At 46.6% G+C, this 20,221-nt stretch overlaps 1 protein-coding gene across 1 annotated transcript; it reads right to left on the reverse strand.

Moving 5' to 3' along the window:
• Positions 1–6,837: 6,837 nt before the first annotated feature.
• LOC133359578 (E3 ubiquitin/ISG15 ligase TRIM25-like) lies at positions 6,838–18,423 on the reverse strand. The gene is made up of 6 exons (XM_061578024.1): positions 17,708–18,423; positions 17,335–17,430; positions 13,710–13,943; positions 12,836–12,858; positions 11,294–11,397; positions 6,838–7,597 (listed from the first exon to the last, which is right to left on the reverse strand). Exons 1-6 carry the CDS (start codon positions 18,275–18,277, stop codon positions 7,050–7,052), a joined length of 1,575 nt encoding a protein of 524 aa, XP_061434008.1. The 5' UTR covers positions 18,278–18,423; the 3' UTR covers positions 6,838–7,049.
• Between the last annotated feature and the right edge of the window lie 1,798 nt (positions 18,424–20,221).

The following is a 20,221-nucleotide window of genomic DNA, read 5'->3' on the forward strand; positions in this document are numbered from 1 at the left end:
GTTATTATCACAGATGTTAATTTGGCATCTTTGGACTGACATACATCAGAATCGGAATATTTATACTACAAGAGGAATCCGATGACCTGTAAAGCGCTTTTTAACAGATGTCCAGTAGGAGCACGGGGTAAGAACGTTACAACAAACAGTACACAATCATGATAGCGCAAGTACAAGGAAAGTTAACACATCACCATAATACATCCACAGTAGTTTAACACGTAAAGCCTTCGCGACCAATATCCATTACAGTTTTATTGGGGGTTAACCATCTAACTCAAACAACCTGCATTATAGGACATCTACAGTATATATACATATAAAAGTTAGTAGTTCCCTGCGTCTTGTTGACATTCGGGTGATCACCAGAAAGTGCTTTGCTTTATCCACCGCTTTCTTTGTTGTCGGAGTGCAGCGACAAATTCGCCTTGGCTCCGTGTCGCCATGGACTGCGTCTGTAGCGCGTTGTGGCGAACGGCGTGCGAGTGGTGCAGCTCGTTGACGCTCAGCAGCTGCTGCTGTTGTTGTTGTACAACATTAATGGTTGACGCCTCATCAATGTCTCTTTCAATTCACTACGCGCGATTTAATCACCGATGTGACTTTTTACTTTGACGACAGACGCTTCCCATCGTTCTTGCTTTGAAGCCTTCGTGACTGCAGGAATCCATACTCTTTGATTTTTCGGTAAAAAAAATATCTACGTGACTTTACCAAAAGAACCAAGAATATAAAATATATTGTTCAATGTTTAAAATCGTCAATACCTAAACAAAAGAAGTCTTCATCACCTATTCTTGTCAATGTCAAAATGTCAAAATTTTACATCCTTTACTCTGGCTGATTTTGGCAAATTCTATTTAAAATATTTCTTTATATTTTTCTTTATATTTTACCAGGTAAGAAGCAGAAAAAAATCCACGGGACCACGACGAGAGGGACACGCAAACTACAAATATATAGCAGGCGTCAGGGTTGGAATGGAACCCACGACCTCCTGTATACCAGGCAAGGTAGTTAACATCTCCTAGCCACCGCAGTGAGATTAAAAAAGCACGGAGCAGCCACGACGAACAAGAAAACGATCTGACTTCACCTGCAGTTAAATTATGAACACCACTAGACTCGCCCTGGAATGTTCCCCGCGGCAGCCCGTGCTCACCTGTGTAGACGTGGCGTTACATTTGTAATGTAGCTCTCAGAGACACCGTCTAATTCTTCATGTATATTTATTATGAATAAAGTCTGCTGACAACGTAACGAGTGACGATATACACTTGGGTAATTAGACGACTCTATTCTGATGAGACAATGTAATTCTAGCCTCAAGACTACTCAGAGACGATGGAGACGACGGCGATTCCCCACAACAACAGCTCCCTAGTCCGGTTCGCACCGTCTCTTATTCAATCTACGCCCTTGTTACACTTCACGGCAATTGGGTCACGTGCTTCCCCTCACGTGATCCTGTCAACGCTCGTCCCATCAATCATCATTAGCACTTCAATTAGTAACCATGGTCCCGGTGAGCCGTAATGTCCCTCTATCGCTTCGTACTGTCTTTTCAGATTTAAAAATATAAGTAGGCTAATCGCGACCAATATTATTCATTAAACGTGTTTTTGGGTTAGATCGCGTAAATATTTAACGTGTCGTTAAACCCGCCACCACCCGACACAATCAATGAGAAAGGTTTGTCACGTAAACAAAACATTCTGGCTAGGGTGAGGCTGTGCGTTTTACCCAGCAAACTACACCGCTGTCAGATCGTATTCAGGGTTTAAAAAACCGATTCCCCTAAAGCAGGGGGTTCAGAAACCAAAATAACGAGACATTTTTTCTTTGTTTGTTACAATTCGGTAAGTAAAAAAACTCAACACGTTATTTCAAGAGCCGCAATGCAACGTGGTGTGAGTACGAGAGACGGTGGTGGTGGTCCTTGATAAATAAGAACGTGGTGTGAGTACGAGAGACGGTGGTGGTGTTGGTCCGTGATAAATAAAAACGTCTCACGAAGCAGCCGTCCCTCAAAGATCCGCACGCCGCTACGGAGCTGCAGGTTGCAGACCCCGTGCTCTGAACCAACTGGCGTGAGCGTCAAGTAATAATAATAATAATTTAATACTCTTTGGTTCTTTCGGTAAAGTCACGTAGGTATAAAATAAATTAAATCACGACGTTTCGGGCGCAACACAAGCGTCCGTCATCAGGTGGGACAACCACAGCAAGAAAGAATACGGGTAAACCCATATGGGTTGACAGGTATGGGTATGTAACAGCATTACACAACACACTATACAGCACACTATGCACTGTCTATAACTCAGCTATAGTACATGGTGAGGGTATGTAACAACATTACACAACACACTATACAGCACACTATGCACTGTCTGTAACTCAGCTATAGTACATGGTGAGGGTATGTAACAGCATTACACACACGTATACTATATCTGAGCTTTACACAGTAGATAGTGTGATGTGTCATGTTATAGATAACCTCATCGCTTGGGTCTGGGTAGTAAATATAAACACACTGGCATAGCTACTCAGTGGTGTAAGTTACACTCTCATAGACACACGAAGAAACCGAAATGCACACAAATATGCGTGCAAATTTACACGTAGTCTATCGTTTTGTCGAAGTTAACAGGCATGTGTCACTTGATACCTAAGACACCCATGCGAATGAGAAGTTCAATCGAGGGACTTTCCCATTAAAATATTTTAACCATCAACATCCTGGGGGCTCACAACATCGGAGATGAACAAGGAAGCCAACATTACTCAGCACGAGGTTACAAACCTCACGAGACACTCCGTGGAAATGTGCACGTAGCGGTCTAGACGCAACGTCAGACACGTTACACGGTCGGCTTTTACCACTTCCAGACGGGAGCCAGGTCCACTCGCTACGCTCTCAGTGGTAGCTGCACTCGCCACGACTCTCAGTGGCTTCTCACCGATAGCCGCTCGCTGTGGCTGAGAGACGCTGTCCCAGGAGCGCACACGGCGGCGACGAACCAAGACACGAATCGACTCTCACATGCTTAGACAGGAGCGTTGCATTCACACCGCGGTGTTGGGGTTTATGGGTCGCGATTTCTACAAAACCCACAGTGGCCAGGCAAACGGTGATGGTTTGTCCCTTGGACTGATTTCGTAGGCTATGGTGAGGCTGTGGGTTTCTGCACCAAACGGTATCTTGTAACACATTCCTATTTAAGGTTATTTTTTAAAAGAATGTCGTCTCTATCATTGCCATTTATTTCAAATCAAGATTGCCATTTATTTGTTCATGATTTATTTGAGCATGATAGTTAAAATTGTCTTTAAAAATATTTAACTTTATATTGTTAATTGTTTGACAAATTTTCTCCCAACTTCAAGTGTAAATGGGTGGGGGATCAGGTGGAAGGGTAGGAGGGTGATCGTGTGGGTGGTTGAGCAGGTGTGTGTGTGTAGGTGGAGATTGGTGTTGCAGTGGTTAGTGTTCTGTGCTACGAACCTGCCGATCCAAGTTCAATTCCCACTCATGGCCACCAACACCAATGACCATTGTCTGAACTGATCATGAGCCTCTCTTAGGTCGATTCAGCCTCAAATGAGTACCTGGTGTGGAGTATAAATATCACCACTCGGGAGACAAAGGCGACCGGGCTTTGTGCTGGCCATCCACCCACTCGTGTGCCATGCCGGCCTTCATAGATGCTCGCTAACAGCACTTGTCCAACAGTCTGTTCAGGCTATATGGGGGATCTTTGTCTTTGTGCGGGTGGGTGAGTGAACGGGGTTGCAGGTGATCAGGAGGGAGGGAGATCCGCCGGGAATGGGCGCTTGTATATGCATGAGGTGGGCAGCTGGGAGGGTGGCAGGATGGGCAGGTGTATGGCCGAGCAGGTGTGGGCAGGTGGGAGGGAGGGTCTCTGTAGACGGCTGGGGGGTAGTACGTTAGGGAGTGGCAGGTGTCGGCGAGGAGAGTGTTGGGTGCAGGTGAGTAGGTGGTGGTCATCATTACCAAGCGTAGTCATTATCATCATCATCGTGCTCTTCATCATCATCCATCAGTCAGGATCCATTCATCATCATAGCTCATGATGATGAGGAACAAGCAAACTGACAGAGTGCAGCAAAAAATAACACGAGATGCGCCATGGAATGTGGCCCAAGGCTACAGACAGCACTTACCTGTGAAGGCGTAAGCTGTAGATTTACTAACCGTGCCCGGGTTTAATCTCCGATAAAATAACATCCATATAACAAAACAACAGTAACCATCCCAAAAAAATACATGTTTACACAAGTCAGTCTCAGCTATGAGAGAGTCACATTCACAGCCTGGATGACAATCTTGACAATATATTTTTAGAATTTATTTTTTATTCACCCAGAACACATTGACCCTTGACCCACAATACAATGTGATTACAATTCACAGGTAATCCAGAACAAAATCAGGTCTATGTAAATTTACACGATCTAACCCAAAAAACCTTTATCATTGATAATATTGGTCGCGAAAGCCTACGTGTTAAAGTCGATTTGTTTAACCAGGTGAGAACTCAAGAAACCAGGATGAGTCTCGGTTGCACGGAGTGATGATAATGATGCTGCTGCTGTTGATGATTCTGTTACTGCTGATAATGATTCTATCATTATTGATGCTAGTTCTACTCCTGATGCTGATTAAGATAATGATGGAGCTACTGCTGTTGATGCTGTTGCTCCTGTTACTATTTTTTCTGCTGATGATACTTCTGCTGATGCTGATGATCGAGTCGAATTGAATTTAAATTTAACGAGGTGAGAACTCAGGAGATCAGGATGAGTCTCATTGACAAGAGTGACCTGGGTCACAAAAATGAAAAAAGCAAAAAAAGTCAAACGCATGCCAGCAATGAAGCAAGTAGAAATCTCACCCCCAGCCCAGAACACAATGCGATTAGCGTTCACATAATTACACAACTGGTACGATATAATCAATGTGTATCAAATCATCTACGCGTTGCTAAACAGCCTGAGGCTCGAGGTTGGATTCACACCAGATTGGTGTCTCACGTTACAAAGGGGCGCTGCGGTGGCTCGGAGATGTTAACTCCCTCGCCTGGTATACAGGAGGTCGTGGGTTGGATTCCGACCCTGAAAGCTGCTGTATATTTGGAGTTTGCGTTGTCTCTATCCCTGTAATAACACACAGTGTCTCTGTGTTATTAATGCATGTTGAGACAATATTAGTCGTGTTGTAGTGTAAGGTAAATCTTCACTCTAGATATACATCAGGCGCTTAATAACTTTAACCCACTTCAAAGTCAAAACACAGTTCCCATTTTTGTCAGCAGAAGCGTTATCCCATGAATCGAAGGTTGTGGCTTCAGGTCCAAGTCTGAGAGCAGATAATTAAAATATTAATCAAAACAAATCTTTACGAATATTGGTGGCGAAAGACCTCCTACTACTACTAGGTATTAAAATGGCTTATATCTCTCTCTATGTCCTGTAAAATAAAACTAGTTTGGGTGGGGGGGGGGGTCACTCGACCCCAGGTTATAACAAATGTTTTAGCCCAGCGACGCTCAACATACACCACGAGTAGTCCCCCCTAGTGATGCCATCCCATTCCCACCCGGGGTTTATCGCCCAACGAGCGAGTGACCACGAGGGGGACGGTGCGCGTCACCCCGTAGCGTCACGTGACGCGTGTTCCCAGCACGCCCGCGGTGGAGCTCCGCCCTCTCGGCGTTGAGTGCCACGCGGCGCGCGGTGCGAGGGACGATGACGTCAGAGAGAACCTTGGCTCCCCCCGCCCTCCCCCACCAGTGCGCTAACCACTGCACCACCGCTCCACCCCACACTACACACATGGCTATCTATACACTAAAGACAAAGATACCCCCCCTATAGCCTTAAAATACTGTTGGGTCAAGTGCTGCTAGTGAGTAGCACCTATGAAGGCCAGCCTGGCAGAGACCCGCCTTTGTATCCCAGGGGCGATATTTACTGATCGCACCAGGTACTCATTTGAGGCTGAGTCGACCTAGGGGAGACCCAAGACCGATTCAGATAGTTATCAATGGTGTTGGTAAACCGGTCATGGGCCTCCCCTAGATCGTCTCAGCCTCAAATAAGTACCTGGTACAATGTGTAAATATCGCCACTTGGGAAACAAAGGCGGCCAGACGTGATGGTGGCCACCCACACCCTCGTGTGATGTGCCGGCCTTTATAGGTGCTCACTAACAGCACTTGCCCGTACAGTCTGTTAAGGCTATACGGGGGATATTTGTCTTCGTATCTGTGTGTGTATCTGTGTGTGTATGTATCTGTGTGTGTATGTATCTGTTTGTGAGTGTATTTGTGAGTGTATGTGTCTCTCTGTTTGTGTGTATGTGTGTTTGTATGTATCTGTTTGTGAGTGTATTTGTGAGTGTATGTGTCTCTCTGTTTGTGTGTATGTGTGTTTGTATGTGTGTGAGTGTGTTTGTCTATCTGTGTGTGTCTGTGTAGTCTTAACAGACTGTTGGGGAAAGGGCTGTTAGTAGCAAATAACAGAGCCTGTGAAGGCTGTCACTCTTGCACACGGGGGGGTGGGTGGCCAGCACCAAAACAAAAATACACACAAAGACACACACACAGACACACAGACACAATAACAAAACACACACACAGACAAAGGTATACAGACCAACCCACTAACCCAAAGAAAATTACCCCCCGTGTAGCCTTAACAGACTGTAGGGGCAAGTGCTGTTTGCTGGTAGCACCTATGAAGTCCGGCACTGTGGCACACGAGGGGGTCGGTGACCAGCATCACGCCCGACCCGTCTTTGTCTCCCCAGTGGCGATGTTTGCAGGTCGAAGCAGGTACTCATTTGAGGCTCAGTCGACCTAGGGGAGATCCTGGACCGATTCTGATAATCGTCACTGGTGTTGGTGAACCGGTCATGGGCCTCCCCTAGGTCGACTCAGCCTGAAAAAAGAGTTCCTGGTACGGTGTGCGTGAGTCTGTGCGTTGTGCCCGTTTCTCTGCGCTGCTCACACTCCGTGCTCTCAAGACACACGACTAAGATCCAGAATCCTCACTGAGTCACCATCACCATACAAACTCAGTGCGGGGTAGTGCGGTTGACTAAACGAGTGGTGGACGGAGTGCAGCAGCTCAATGGAGTCGGCGCGATAAAACGACAGCAGCCCCGCCTCCCAGTGCAGGTGACACCCGACTCTCCGAGGAGAATCCCTCACCGGCACTGAGGTCCAGACATCACCATGACGCAGTATGCAGCTGTTGTTAACTTTATATAAAATCCAGGATGAGTCGTTCCTTCCCAGGCTGCACTGTTTACCACTCCCTTTCCGTGCGATCGTCCCGTACGCGACTCCAACCGCACAGATCCCCGCAGCACCCCCCACGTCCACCTCCCAGTAGTACTGACCCGACGAGAAGCTCTCTGAGCACAGGGCTTGTGCACAGGCATCAAAGCGGTGTGGGTGATTGGGGCGACCCTGGTAGACAGCGGTCCGCGTCACCGTTCTGAGGTCCGAGGAAATCTGGAGGAGGTTGTGGGCCGAGTTTGGATCCACAGTCGGTGAGCGTCCATCCGCAGTAACGATAATCATAGTAGCGGTGTAACAACAGCACCACTATAACAATAGCACTCGTGCACTAACACGCACGTGCACTACACTAGAGCAGTTGTTGGGGCTACTGCCCCCCGACTCCTCTCTGTGAAACATCATTCTCGGCTGGCCCCTTAGCCACTTTGTCCATTCAAATACCCTCTACGTGCTTTCGCTCACACACAGCCCCCGTGCAGCAATCACACGCTCTGAACGGGGAAGGTCAGGGGTCGGAGGGGGAAGTGACGCTGCTCGCACCCACGCGGCTCCCGTGAGCAGGCGAGAACGCTCGTTTAAAGGGACCGCGAAACAGGTGTTTACGGTGGGTACGAGCCCTCACACCGCACCAGCCTCCGCGGCGACAGACGGGGTGGGTACCTGTGGACGCGCCGACCACCCACGCTACGAGCGCACACACCTACACACAGCACCACGCGCTTTCACCCACTCATAAGACCACCCGAGGCTGCGCTGGGTTTTTAATGATTTATTCTCGGCGACTACGTTTTACTGTTGGGTCAGTATTGATCGGCGTGGCAGGCGTACGTTATCGTCCCAGGGTCTGTACTTGATCTATCGGAGGGATATGTTCTAGGTGGCTCTGGATTCTCTAGTCTCTTTCCCTATACCCCCTTTCCACTTACTCACGATTAGGTGCCCACGGCGTTCCGCTGATCCTGTCCTCACTGCGTGCCTCGATGCGTCACACGGACGTCCGAGTCGCTGGGCTGGAGAGCGCCTTGTGGCCTGACCCCGGAGCAAGAGAGAGATCTACCCGTTTGCGCCCCCCTTTTATCGTCCCTACATCAAGAGATGCCGCCCCGCCTGTTGTTATGCACTCCCAGTTTTTCTTTAACAATGGGCGGGCGCCAGTCAGGGCCCGTGCGGCGGTTCCGGGGCGCCTTTGCTATGCTAATAAGATACCGCTGCGTGTTGCGGCGCTTAGTCTAATTATGCTCCTCCATAACAATGCTTATGCGCGGCACTTATTCTAATTATGCTCCTCCATAACAATGCTTATGCGCGGCGCGTATTCAAATTAGTTTTATACTTATGCCCCTCTGCCTGCCCCGTCGATACGTGCGTGCGTGAGGTGCGTTTCAACCGCGGTGGCCGAGTGGCCCCTCGCCGCGACCATGCAATCTTAATGCCGGTCACAGTGCCGCGGTGCGAATCAGCATCGGGGGAGGTCGTCCAATTCCCTGGCCGCAGGAAACCGTGAAGATTATCCCGGTAAGGGCTTCTCGGGTGAAAACCGGTCAGCCAGGTGACCTCCCCTCGGAGCTCTATGGGGGGGGGGGGGGGAAATGCGTGCGGGTGTGTTCACGTGAGGTGAGGTGAGGGGGAAGCGGGGCTGGCTCCGTCGCTTGGTGGTGGCGAGGTCGTAGATGGGGCGCCCGCCGAGCGGCTTCGTGGCGGCGGCATCACACAATTCATAATGAGCATTGTTATACAATGTTGTAATGCGGAGCTATCGGTGTGATGACATGTAACAGGCACTTTGTTAATCCACTGCTGAATGAGGGCCTCCCTACACCGTGCGGGTCGCGGGGGATATTTGACCATACTTCACCACGCCGGTCACTGCGCGTTGGCGAAGGCAGGCGGCGCGGCTGGCGAGAGCACAGAAGTACAGTACAGCAGTGCGTTTGTCTGCCCCGCCATCTGCTGCCAAGCCACGTAGCCCCGCAGCCTGTAGCACCTGCTAGGCAGGGTGGTGGCTGCCCCGCCACGTGGCCCCGCAGCCTGTAGCACCTGCTAGGCAGGGTGGTGGCTGCCCTGCCCAGGCCCAGCCACTGCGGGGCTTTGCGAGGTGCCAGGAGGTGGGGCTCTCTGTGCACTGGGGCTGCAAGATTTGGGGAGAATCTCTAATTGCGATTTTTCTGACAGATATTGCGGTTTGATTTGCGATTATTTTTTTTTAAGTCGAGCTTCAGTTCAATAGTCACTGTGTAATAAATTTAAAACATGTGATGGAGCATGATATCATCAAAATTTGAACTGCTCTATATAAGTTCTTGGTTCTTTCGGTAAAGTCACGTAGAATGGAAATAATAAAATAATAATAATTAAACATAATAAAATAATGAGACGACGTTTCAGCCACTACGTGACTTTACCGAAAGAATCAAGAAGATGAATCCCTGCAGTCATGAAAGCTTTAAATTGCTCTATATATTCTAATGCAAGGATGAGAACTTAAAATATATTAATTGCTTCCAACATGTATTTATTAAAAAATAATTATTGAAAAAGAACAATTAAATATAGAACTATTGTCAAGTTAAATAAATAAAGTTATAATAAAAATAGACAAACAATTCCAATAAGAAAGTAATAGGACTTTTCAAATCGCAAAAAAATCGCAGCCTTTGCGATTTGCTAATCGCATTGTCTCAAATTGCGACTTCGATTTGAAATCGATTATTCGTTCAGCACTACTGTGTGGCAGTGCCCGTTGGAGGCAGTGCATCGCAGCAGCAGCAGCAGCGTGGATATCAACACCGCCGTAGCGTCTCTGTGTGTGTACAACAAACACAAACATCTCCGTGTGTCACCTTTCACAGGCTGTAGGGGCAAGTGGTGTTGGCGAGCAACCTGTGAAGGCCGGCACTGCACACGAGGTGGGTGTTATAGTGTAGTGATGTACACTTGTGTGTGTGTGTGATAGTGTAGTGATGTACACTCGTGTGTGTGTGTGATAGTGTAGTGATGTACACTCGTGTGTGTGTGTGTGATAGTGTAGTGACGTACACTCGTGTGTGTGTGTGTGTGAGTGTAGTGATGTACACTCGTGTGTGTGTGATAGTGTAGTGATGTACACTCGTGTGTGATTGTGATAGTGTAGTGATGTACACTCTGTGTGTGTGATGATGTAGTGATGTACACTCGTGTGTACGATGATGTAGTGTTGTGCACTCGTGTGTGTGTGATAGTGTAGTGATGTAGACTCGTGTGTGTGTGTGTGTGTGATAGTGTAGTGATGTACACTCGTGTGTGTGATAGTGTAGTGATGTACACTCGTGTGTGTGTGTGAGTGTAGTGATGTACACACGTGTGTGTGTGATAGTGTAGTGATGTACACTCGTGTGTGTGATAGTGTAGTGATGTACACTCGTGTGTGTGTGATAGTGTAGTGATGTACACTCGTGTGTGGGTGATAGTGTAGTGATATACACTCGTGTGTGTGTGATAGTGTAGTGATGTACCCTCGTGTGTGTGTGTGATAGTGTAGTGATGTACACTCGTGTGTGTGTGATTGTGTAATGATGTACACTCGTGTGTGTGTTTGTGATAGTGTAGTGATGAACACTCGTGGGTGTGTGTGTGAAAGTGTAGTGATGTCCACTCGTGTGTGTGATAGTGTAGTGATGTACACTCGTGTATGTGTGTGATAGTGTAGTGATGTACACTCGTGTGTGTGTGTGATAGTGTAGTGATGTACACTCGTGTGTGTGTGTGTGATAGTGTCGTGATGTACAATCGTGTGGGTGATAGTGTAGTGATGTACACCCGTGTGTGTGTGTGATAGTGTAGTGAGCGGGATTCACACTCGGGACACCAGGTTCGTAGCGCAGCCCACTAACCATGACACTACCGCTCTGCAACATACATGTACAAGCCAAAGTACATGCACAATAACAGACGCACACGTGGCAAGAGTCCGTGGAACTCACACATGAATGCCAGCAGGTTGATCACAGCTCCCTGCAGGACTCTGATCGAGGCAATGTCTTTTTCACTGGGAGATGACGGTGGAGATCCCTTCTGAGTGTCTCTCCTGTGAGACCAGAACCAGCAGTGACTCACACAGCCCGTGTCTTACACAACACCAACACACACAGCATCAGCTCACAGCAGCATCACACAGAATCACACAGCATCATCACACAGCATCATCACACACAGCATCACACCGCATCATCACTCACAGCAGCATCACACAGCCCTGTCATACCCAGCATCATCTTATGAAAAATAAGAATAGGTTTTGCCCTTTCTGGCAATAAACTAGGTGCTCTGATGTTCAAAGACCAAATAGATATATTTTGTAAAGAATCAAATCTGCATTAACCATACGTACTTGTGGTGATCATGCAAACAAATATTCTCTGATAATTATATATGATGCAATGCCTTTGAATCTGATAGGCCTAGAACAGAGACAGCCTTCTTTATGGCCTAGTCTCACCAGTGTCAGACCAGAGAACGCCAAAGGCGAACAGTGAACATGTTTGTTTGCATACTCTTAGTTCTTTCGGTAAAGTCACGTAGGTAAAAAAATGAAATTAAAATTAAAGTCACGTGGGTCAAAAAATGAAATTAAAATTAATTTCATTTTTTTACTTACGTGACTTTACCGAAAGAACTAAGAGTATGAATCCTTGCAGTCACGAAAGCTTCAAATCTAGAATTAATGTTTGTTTGCAGGTTCATCACAAGTACGTGTGGTTTAATGCAGGCTTGAGTCCTTGCCAAAGGTATCTATTGCTGTTTGAATATCTTAACAACTGTTTTATTGCCAGAAAGAGTAAACCCTATTCTTATTTTTTATACTATTGTAGTGAAATAGAATCGGTCACATGGCATAGCTCTGGCTGCTGGCAGGGAAGGGGATCTGCAGCTTACAGCAGCCCTGACTGACAGCAGGTCACGTGATAGATCAGAGACAGATGTAGGGGAAGGGTCACAAAAGGGGCACATCGAGAACCTGCTAGTAGGTTCCAGAAGAGGGGCGTGGCCGGGACAGAGCCAGGCCACACTGACAGTATAAGAAGGGACCCGGGAGGGGACCTCGGGGCTGTCGTGTGGAGTGGGATCCCGTCGTGCTGCTGCTGCTAGAGTCTTCGTCTCCGCCTTCGCCATCTCAGCGTCGCCAGTCAGGCAGTCTACCAGCTGTCCTGACTGCGAATCATAGTTACCATATGTGAACTGTTAAGGCCGTTTAATAAATAGAGTGCCTCCTACGCTTAGTGTCTCTGAGTCGGTCACTACACTATGATACAGGCAAAAAGGTCCCATAATACAGTATCATTTCACACAGCATTATACCACACATCATCATCATGCACAACATCACACAGCATCAACATACACCATCACTCACAGGATCATACCACACATCATCATAATTACACACATTATCATCATCACGCAGCCCATGTCCCACACACAGCGTCACCCCGTGTGTTAATCTGTGTGACTGCATCAGTCCATACCGGTTTGTCTCCTTTAGGTGAACCTGCAGGAGTCAGACAAAGGGGGCTCGAGTCAGTTCACCTCCAGCCATGTTAACCACACGGTGATTGGTAGACGCGATGAGCTGGGCTGCGCTCAGCCATTCGCCTATTCCAGTGTTGTTGGTTGTAAACAAGAAAGCCGTGGAGTCGTTCGGACTCGATGGTTCTCATCAGCAAGGTGTGGCCTCTCAAACCGTTGCCACTCGGTACCCAATGTCACAGGAAGAGGCATCCGTAGCACTCGATGTCGATTCGCAGTGATTGTGAACCAACATTCAAAATAAGTACGCACTGTGAGGGTGAATTACACCAAGAGAATCGCATTAACAGAGTCGATAGTTTAACAGGATGAACATTTTTTGAAGCAGGCAATCTCCGCATTGGACTCATCAGCACTCAGTGCTGAAAAACAAAGCCCCCTGGATTTCTTGAAGTTAAAAGCACTTCTATTTTCAGCATAACTGATGGTTGGTCTACATTTGGTTACATTAATAATTAAAATGTAGTGTGAATAAGTCTCAATCTGTTGTACGTTACAGGACCATGCGGTTACAATTTTAAATGCCAACATCTGCATACATTACCAACCGATTAACTCGAGGGATTTGCGTGTTAATCGTTTATTTATGAATTGGAATTTCAACAGTAATTTATATTTTTATCAGAATATACACAAATCCACGTCAGTGGACTTGATTCCGCATTTCATTTCAGAATGCATGGGCTCTCCATTGTATTGGCAATTCAAGATGCTTTATCCTTGCGTTGAGTTGCATCGCATGTGCCATGTTTGAAAAAACGCAACGAATATTCGCGAACTGGAGCACCTGCCCTGGCTCCGTGAGCACTTTACCTGCAGGAACGTGAGCGAGTCCCTCTCCTCCTGCAGAGCGCGCAGGCGCGTGGCTGCTGCCTGGAGGTCACTAATCTCGCGCTCGTAATGAGCGATGTTCTCCTTGATCTGGGACAGCAGCTCATGCCCCTTCACGTCCACGCGATCCAGAGCTGCCCTCTCATCTTCATCCAGCGTCGCCCTCATACGGGTGAACTCGCCTGAGATGCGAGCCTTGGTCTGGACCATGGAATCCTGCAAAGGGGCATGCGATAGATTCTATCAATTCATATACCATGCTGTGAAGACCAAAGTCACATTGTTTTCTGGATATTTCAATCCTAGATTTCCCTGCCTCGACACTGTCGTTGAGCTCCCACTTAACAGGTCAATAATTTTAAGTATCTAGGTGTTGTCTCGTCCTTCACATTGATAATCTGGCCAGTAATTATATAGTCCAAGCCATCATCCTCCCATCTTTGACGCCTGTGTAATCATCGACCGCCTAGCCTCTTGTTCCATTATACCACCTGGCCGCCCACTTTGACCTTGATGCCTCCATATCAATGCATGATTACATCCTCTGTATCACCTCTAATTTGTCCCCCTGGATACCTTCATCCTTAACGTTCTTTTGAACAAAACTGACAAATACGTGTAAAGACAGTACAGGGGACTAGCGGTCACAAGGGGTAATGACAGGGGAATTAGCATGGGAAGAGACTAGGTGCCACAGGGGATAATGACAGGTTATGTGACGGACAGGGGAAGGATCTGGGTCTACGACAAAGATCGAGAATAGGGGCTGTGGTCAAGTGATAGAAGGGAGCAGGTGCGGATCAGGGGCCGAGAGCCATTCAGAAGGTTCTAGAGAAGGGTCGTGGCCAAGGGTCAAGGGATGGCCACGCTGGGCATAAAAGGGGTCGAGAGGAGAGGCTCGAGGCTGCTGTTGGAGTCGGGGTCTTCGCCTGTCAAGTGAACGTGTCTTCAATAAAGATAATCACAAGATCATTGGAGTCGTTACATATGTAAGCGCCTCCTAACTCCGCAAATTCCTAGTCACAGTTTCAAAAGTATATCTCTATTCTTAAAAATAAAATCTATTATTATAACTAGGTTTGGTGACACGTCCTTCCAGGCTGCTCCTACTCACGTTACTGGAATGTCCTTGCCTCTCAGCCTCGGCTGGGCTTCCTCCCCACCCTCCAAATTTTTTATAGAGCTGCGTGATGAGTGTGATGTGAACCAGTTCTGGATTTTACCTTCAGCAACCCGCACTGACCCGCACAACTAAGTATGGCCAACTAGCCTCAATGATCAACACGATGTGGGGAAACCTTCGTCCAGAAGTGTATTGGTGAGGATCTGTAAATAAATTACAAAATAGATAAGCACACACATTGCCTTCCTCATAGATATGTCTCTCCACGTCAATAATACAAGTATTTTGTACACAATCTATTGGCCCGGTGGCCTTTTGGGATTGTATAATTATAGCATAACTGTATTCATTCAGTGCAAGCAAACTCTGGACTGGTTTTGGCATGCAGTGTCTCATCAGCAGTCAGGCTCGCTTGAATTAACGCAGGTGAACTGCTAGGTGTTATAGACAAGGACCCTCTATGATATAGATCTTAGTCAGACAAAAAATTATTTGATGCATAAAGGGGTAACAGCCAAACCCTCAGACTCTCTGAGTTGCATTGCCCTTTGGGATGCCTTGGAATTAACGGGCTGGGGTTTCAATCTTGATTTGAAGCTTTCGTGACTGCAGGTATCCATACTCTTTGGTTATTTCGGTAAAGTCACGTAGGTTGGGGTATCACTAACATGGACGCCTTTTCTCCCTTAGCCTCGATGTATCAATGGCTCTTGCTGTTTTATGGGCTGTATGTCTCACTGGCACAGCCACCATGGCCCTTTATGCGCCTTCCTCTCACAGCACAGCGGCCAGCGCCGCAGCTTGTGTTACACATAGACATGCCATTAACTTGCTAATCTCCCTAGTCCCTAATCTCCCATTAACACCCCATTAACACTGCTACTGTGCGCATGTACGGTCATATGCGGTGACGGAAGCTCATTAACTTTGACATGCTAATCTCTCTCCCTAATCTCTCTCCCCATCAACTCAAACATAAAAACCCTTGTTGTAACAGCTCTATCGCTATTTTCTTCCTGGTTCATCAGTTCTGCTACTGGATTTTTTCGCCTGAGGACGACCGCTTGTGTTGCGATCGAAACGTCGTGATTTAGTTTTCTACCTACGTGACTTTACCGATAGAACCAAAGAGTATGGATTCCTGCAGTCACGAAATCTTCAAATCAATACGAAAGGATCCATGCCTATAATCACAGGGCAGTACATCAGCCTTACCTTAAGCAATCCTGACTCTGATACAGAGACACTGGGTGTGGAAATCGATCTAGAGTTTGCTTTTACCCATTCAATACTTTGGAAAGATGCACTCCCACGTCGTGGGGCTGATGGGATGTATAAATTTTTCTTATGATTTTTATACAAAGGCAGATACATGATGAAGATGTTTTATCTGCTTATATGTTTTTGTTACTTATATTCTCTACGTTTTTTTGTAAATTAAGAATATCACCAGCTGACCTGATGCCCTGCATTACAATGGATACTTTTGCATGCGAAAACACAAACAGGCTCATCGCAAAATCGTTAGAGACATATCAAAATTAGAGACAATTACGTAATTATCCTTACCAATAAAATGTACGGCACTAAGAGTTAATCATGTCACGCACTTGGGGGGGGGGTCAGATATTTGTGACGATGTGTGACGAGGGGGGGGTTGTTGAGAAATGTGACGTCACATCAAAATGCGCAACTTTAAATAAACACGTTCTACTTTATTAAATATACTTTTTAATAAATGTTTTCTCCTACAACACCAGAGTGCAGCGCCACATTAAATACACTACAATGACAATAGTTTAAAGCGATTTGAAACATGTAAAAAAAAATTTTGGCGGGGGGGAGATCTTTGTGACGTCATATTTGAGGGGGGGTCTGACTTTTTGTGACGCTGTGTGACTAGGGGGGGGGGGGGTCAAAAATCGTCCAAAACCGCGTGACGTCATTTATAGACGGCCCCGAATACATCACGATTCGTGCCAATTCAATTTAAAATGTTTGAAATAGTCAGATTCTATGTTATGTCTGCTTGAGAGTTGGGTGCGTGTCGTGAGAACATAATTTTTCCAGCATTCCCAGTACTCTCTTGAAGTCGTGTCTCTTGTGTTTATGCTAGCATTTAACAGCCAATTTACTGTCATTTCATCTTCATTTTCACTCGTTTTATTTCTAGCGTTTAATTCAATGCAGTCATTGCTCCATACTGCGTTATTTGATCTCATCCATTGCAAGTTATTCGAGTTTACCTGCGAAGTGCTTTGCAATCTATGATTTTTTTCATGATTCTTTTTTTAAACGTTGCATTTTTTTATCACTTATATTTCAAGTCCCCATAGCCATAATAAAGCAATATCCTGCAGTTATTACACAATGACTCAAGACTAACAAAGTTAACTTGAATCTACGGAGTTGTCCTCACAGGAAGAGAGTCACAGACTCCACGCAGGGTGGAGGTCACAGGGTAACAGAGCCCACGCGTGGTACCTGCACGTCCTTGCGAGCGACTTTTATCCGTCCCACGGACGCCTCCACCTTCTTCCTCTTCTCCTCCACCACTCGCGTCTCCTCTCCGACTCCTCTCTGGAAGAGACGAAGCCACCAGAGGAGACTCAACTTCCTATGCGGCTCCCTCTCAGCCCCACTCCACACGGAGGCCTCCACAGTGATCGTTATATAACTGCTCACCAGAAAAGAGTCCAAAGAATTCAGCTTGAAAGAAAAAAGAGCGTGAAAAGAGAATCATCCCACCCTGATGGTTTTGATGTAATGAGATGTTGTTGTAGTAGAACTCTTATGAGTTCAGGTCATGGTATTGTTCGCTCCTGAGTGACTCCAACTCATCCCACGCGGGTCTCACCTTCCGTGTCTGATGCTCATCCTCCAGTGTGATGAACTTATGACCCGTGTGGTCTCCTGCAATGGTGCAGTCCCTGCACACCAGGCTGAGGTCTTGCTTGCAGTAGAACTTGAGCTCCTCGTTGTGCCTCTTGCACTTGCGTTCTTCAGGGTTCACATCTGATGAAACCAGGACGTGATCTTTAAACTTTGTATTTTCCAGGTGAGGCACGAGGTGTTCCCTGCAGAAGGACGTCTCACACCTGAGGCAGGTCTTCACTGCAAGCGTCTTGCCTTTTTGGCAGTTGTCACAGAAAACAAAACCATCAGCAGCAGCAGCTATGGTCTCAGTCACTCGCAGCTGCTCTATGAGGTTGGCGATCGTCACGTTCCTGGTCAACTGGGGTCGTCGAGGGAAGGTCTTGCGGCACTGCGGGCAGCAGTAGGAGTCTGTCTCCTTCCAGGCGTGCTCCAGGCACTGGAGGCAGAACGAGTGGCCGCAGGTCAGCGTGGAGGGGCAGTCAAACGTGTCCAGGCAGATGGAGCAGGTCAACTCGCGGTCCACGTTCTCAGCGGGAGCTGCGCTCGCCATGACCCGAGGATGCACCCAAAGTAGTTTCTCACTGTGGCTCAGAGAATATATTTCAACAAAATTATTTATCTTAATAATATCGTGAGATGTTTATTACCATTGACGAGGTGTGTTCTGTTCAGGAGACGCCGTGTGAGCAGCTCAACCCGCGGAGACGAACAAGGAAATTAACTTGACATCACCTTCAGTTACGTTATAAATATCTCGAGACACGCCCTGGAATGTTCCACACGGCGGCTGGGCTCACCTGTGTAGACGTGGCGTTACAGTCACGTACTGTGTAATAGCGAAAACTGATTTTTGTGTTTAGTTGTTGTCCTTCTCCTGCACTTCCGATTAGCATTGTTGGCTACGTACGGTGTGGAAGAAGTTCAACAAACATACATAGCTTTGACCGGTCTCAAGTGACGTAATATTTGTACAAACAAAACCCAGCAGTAGCAGCAGCAGCTAGGGACACAGCGATAATGGTTTGTCCCACAGGCTGATTGACTGGCTAGGGTCAGGATGTGTGCATTGCCAGAGTACAAACATTCAGATTTAAATGTGAAATAGTTTTTTTCCATCTGTGTCATTATATATTTTTTCTTTCAAGCCATTTTTTAACTTCTAAGTCTATAATCTTCAACATTTATCACCTAATATTTTTACTGTTCGTCTGTCATATATTTTTGTGTTCATGTATTTCAAGGACACCGTTTTATTCTGGGTGAATGGTGGTTGTATGTTGAACTTTTTTCACAACGTACGTAGCCAACCGTGCTGATCAGACGTGTGTGGGTGTGTGAGTGAGTGGGTGAGTGAGTGAGTGGGTGGGTGGGTGGGTGTCTGGGTGAGTGGGTGGGTATGAATGCATGTTAAACCTATTTCGCTACCGTACTTAGCCACTCGTGCTAATCGGAGGTCTGAATGAATGGGTGGTGGTGATTGAGTGTGGGAGATGAGGTGGGAGGGTGAATGGGTGGGTGGAAGTGCGTTTGGTTGAATGGTCGGGTCCCTAGGTGGGTGGCCTCACGCATTACCGAAACGAACCACCCCTGGCTAAACAAACATTCTCGCTCATTTAAGCTCATTATCTTAATGACTGTCACTGTATGTTTTCCTATCATGCGTTTAAAACATCTTTTCGAGATTTAAAATTTTCATCACCTAAACAAATAAACCTGCATCATCTATTTGTGTCAATGTTAATATTTGACTTCCTGGATTCGCTGAGTTTGAGTAATTCTCAAAAACATTTTTATTTTACAAGGTAAGGCCCACTCAGCTACATAGCTATTTTCTCAAAAGCGACCTGGCCACAATTGAAAGCTCAACGAAGTTGCTTGTCCCGTGGAAATTTATAGCAGCAAAACACTCTAAAGGCGTGATGTTGAGTCCAAATGTGGAGGGAGACCCCGTATGACCCGGAGAAAAATCTACGTGATAACGGCGAGAGAATTATGCAAACTCCAAATATACAACAGGCACCAGGTTCGGGGTCGAACCCACGACCTCCTGTATACTAGGCGAGGTAGTTAACATCTCCAGCCAAAGCGGCGAGATGTAAAGAAATCACAGAGCAATGACGATGAAAAAGGAAACGAACTGACTTCACCTGCAGTTAAATTAGAAACACCACGAGATGTACCCCGGATATTAACTCCGTTGCCTGGTATACAGGAGTTCATGGATTCAATCCCCATCCTGCCGCCTGTTTATTTGGAGTTTGGATGTTCTCCCCGTGATAATTCCTCATATTATGATAAACAAAATAAAAAGTCGAAAAAATATATATAATGCATCAAATTCACAACGTTATCGCCCCTACACCACAGTCATTCAACGGATTATATGTCCCTTCCTTCCATGACCTCCTAGGGGGTGGCTATCATGAAGAAAATTAAACATATCGAAAGGACGCCACCCACTTTTATTCAGCACACCAAATGTGATTAATTCTGG

This window comes from Lethenteron reissneri, chromosome 65 (genome assembly GCF_015708825.2).
Source record: "Lethenteron reissneri isolate LAM-NWPU_2019-01 chromosome 65, ASM1570882v1, whole genome shotgun sequence".
Taxonomy (NCBI): Eukaryota; Metazoa; Chordata; class Hyperoartia; order Petromyzontiformes; family Petromyzontidae; genus Lethenteron; species Lethenteron reissneri.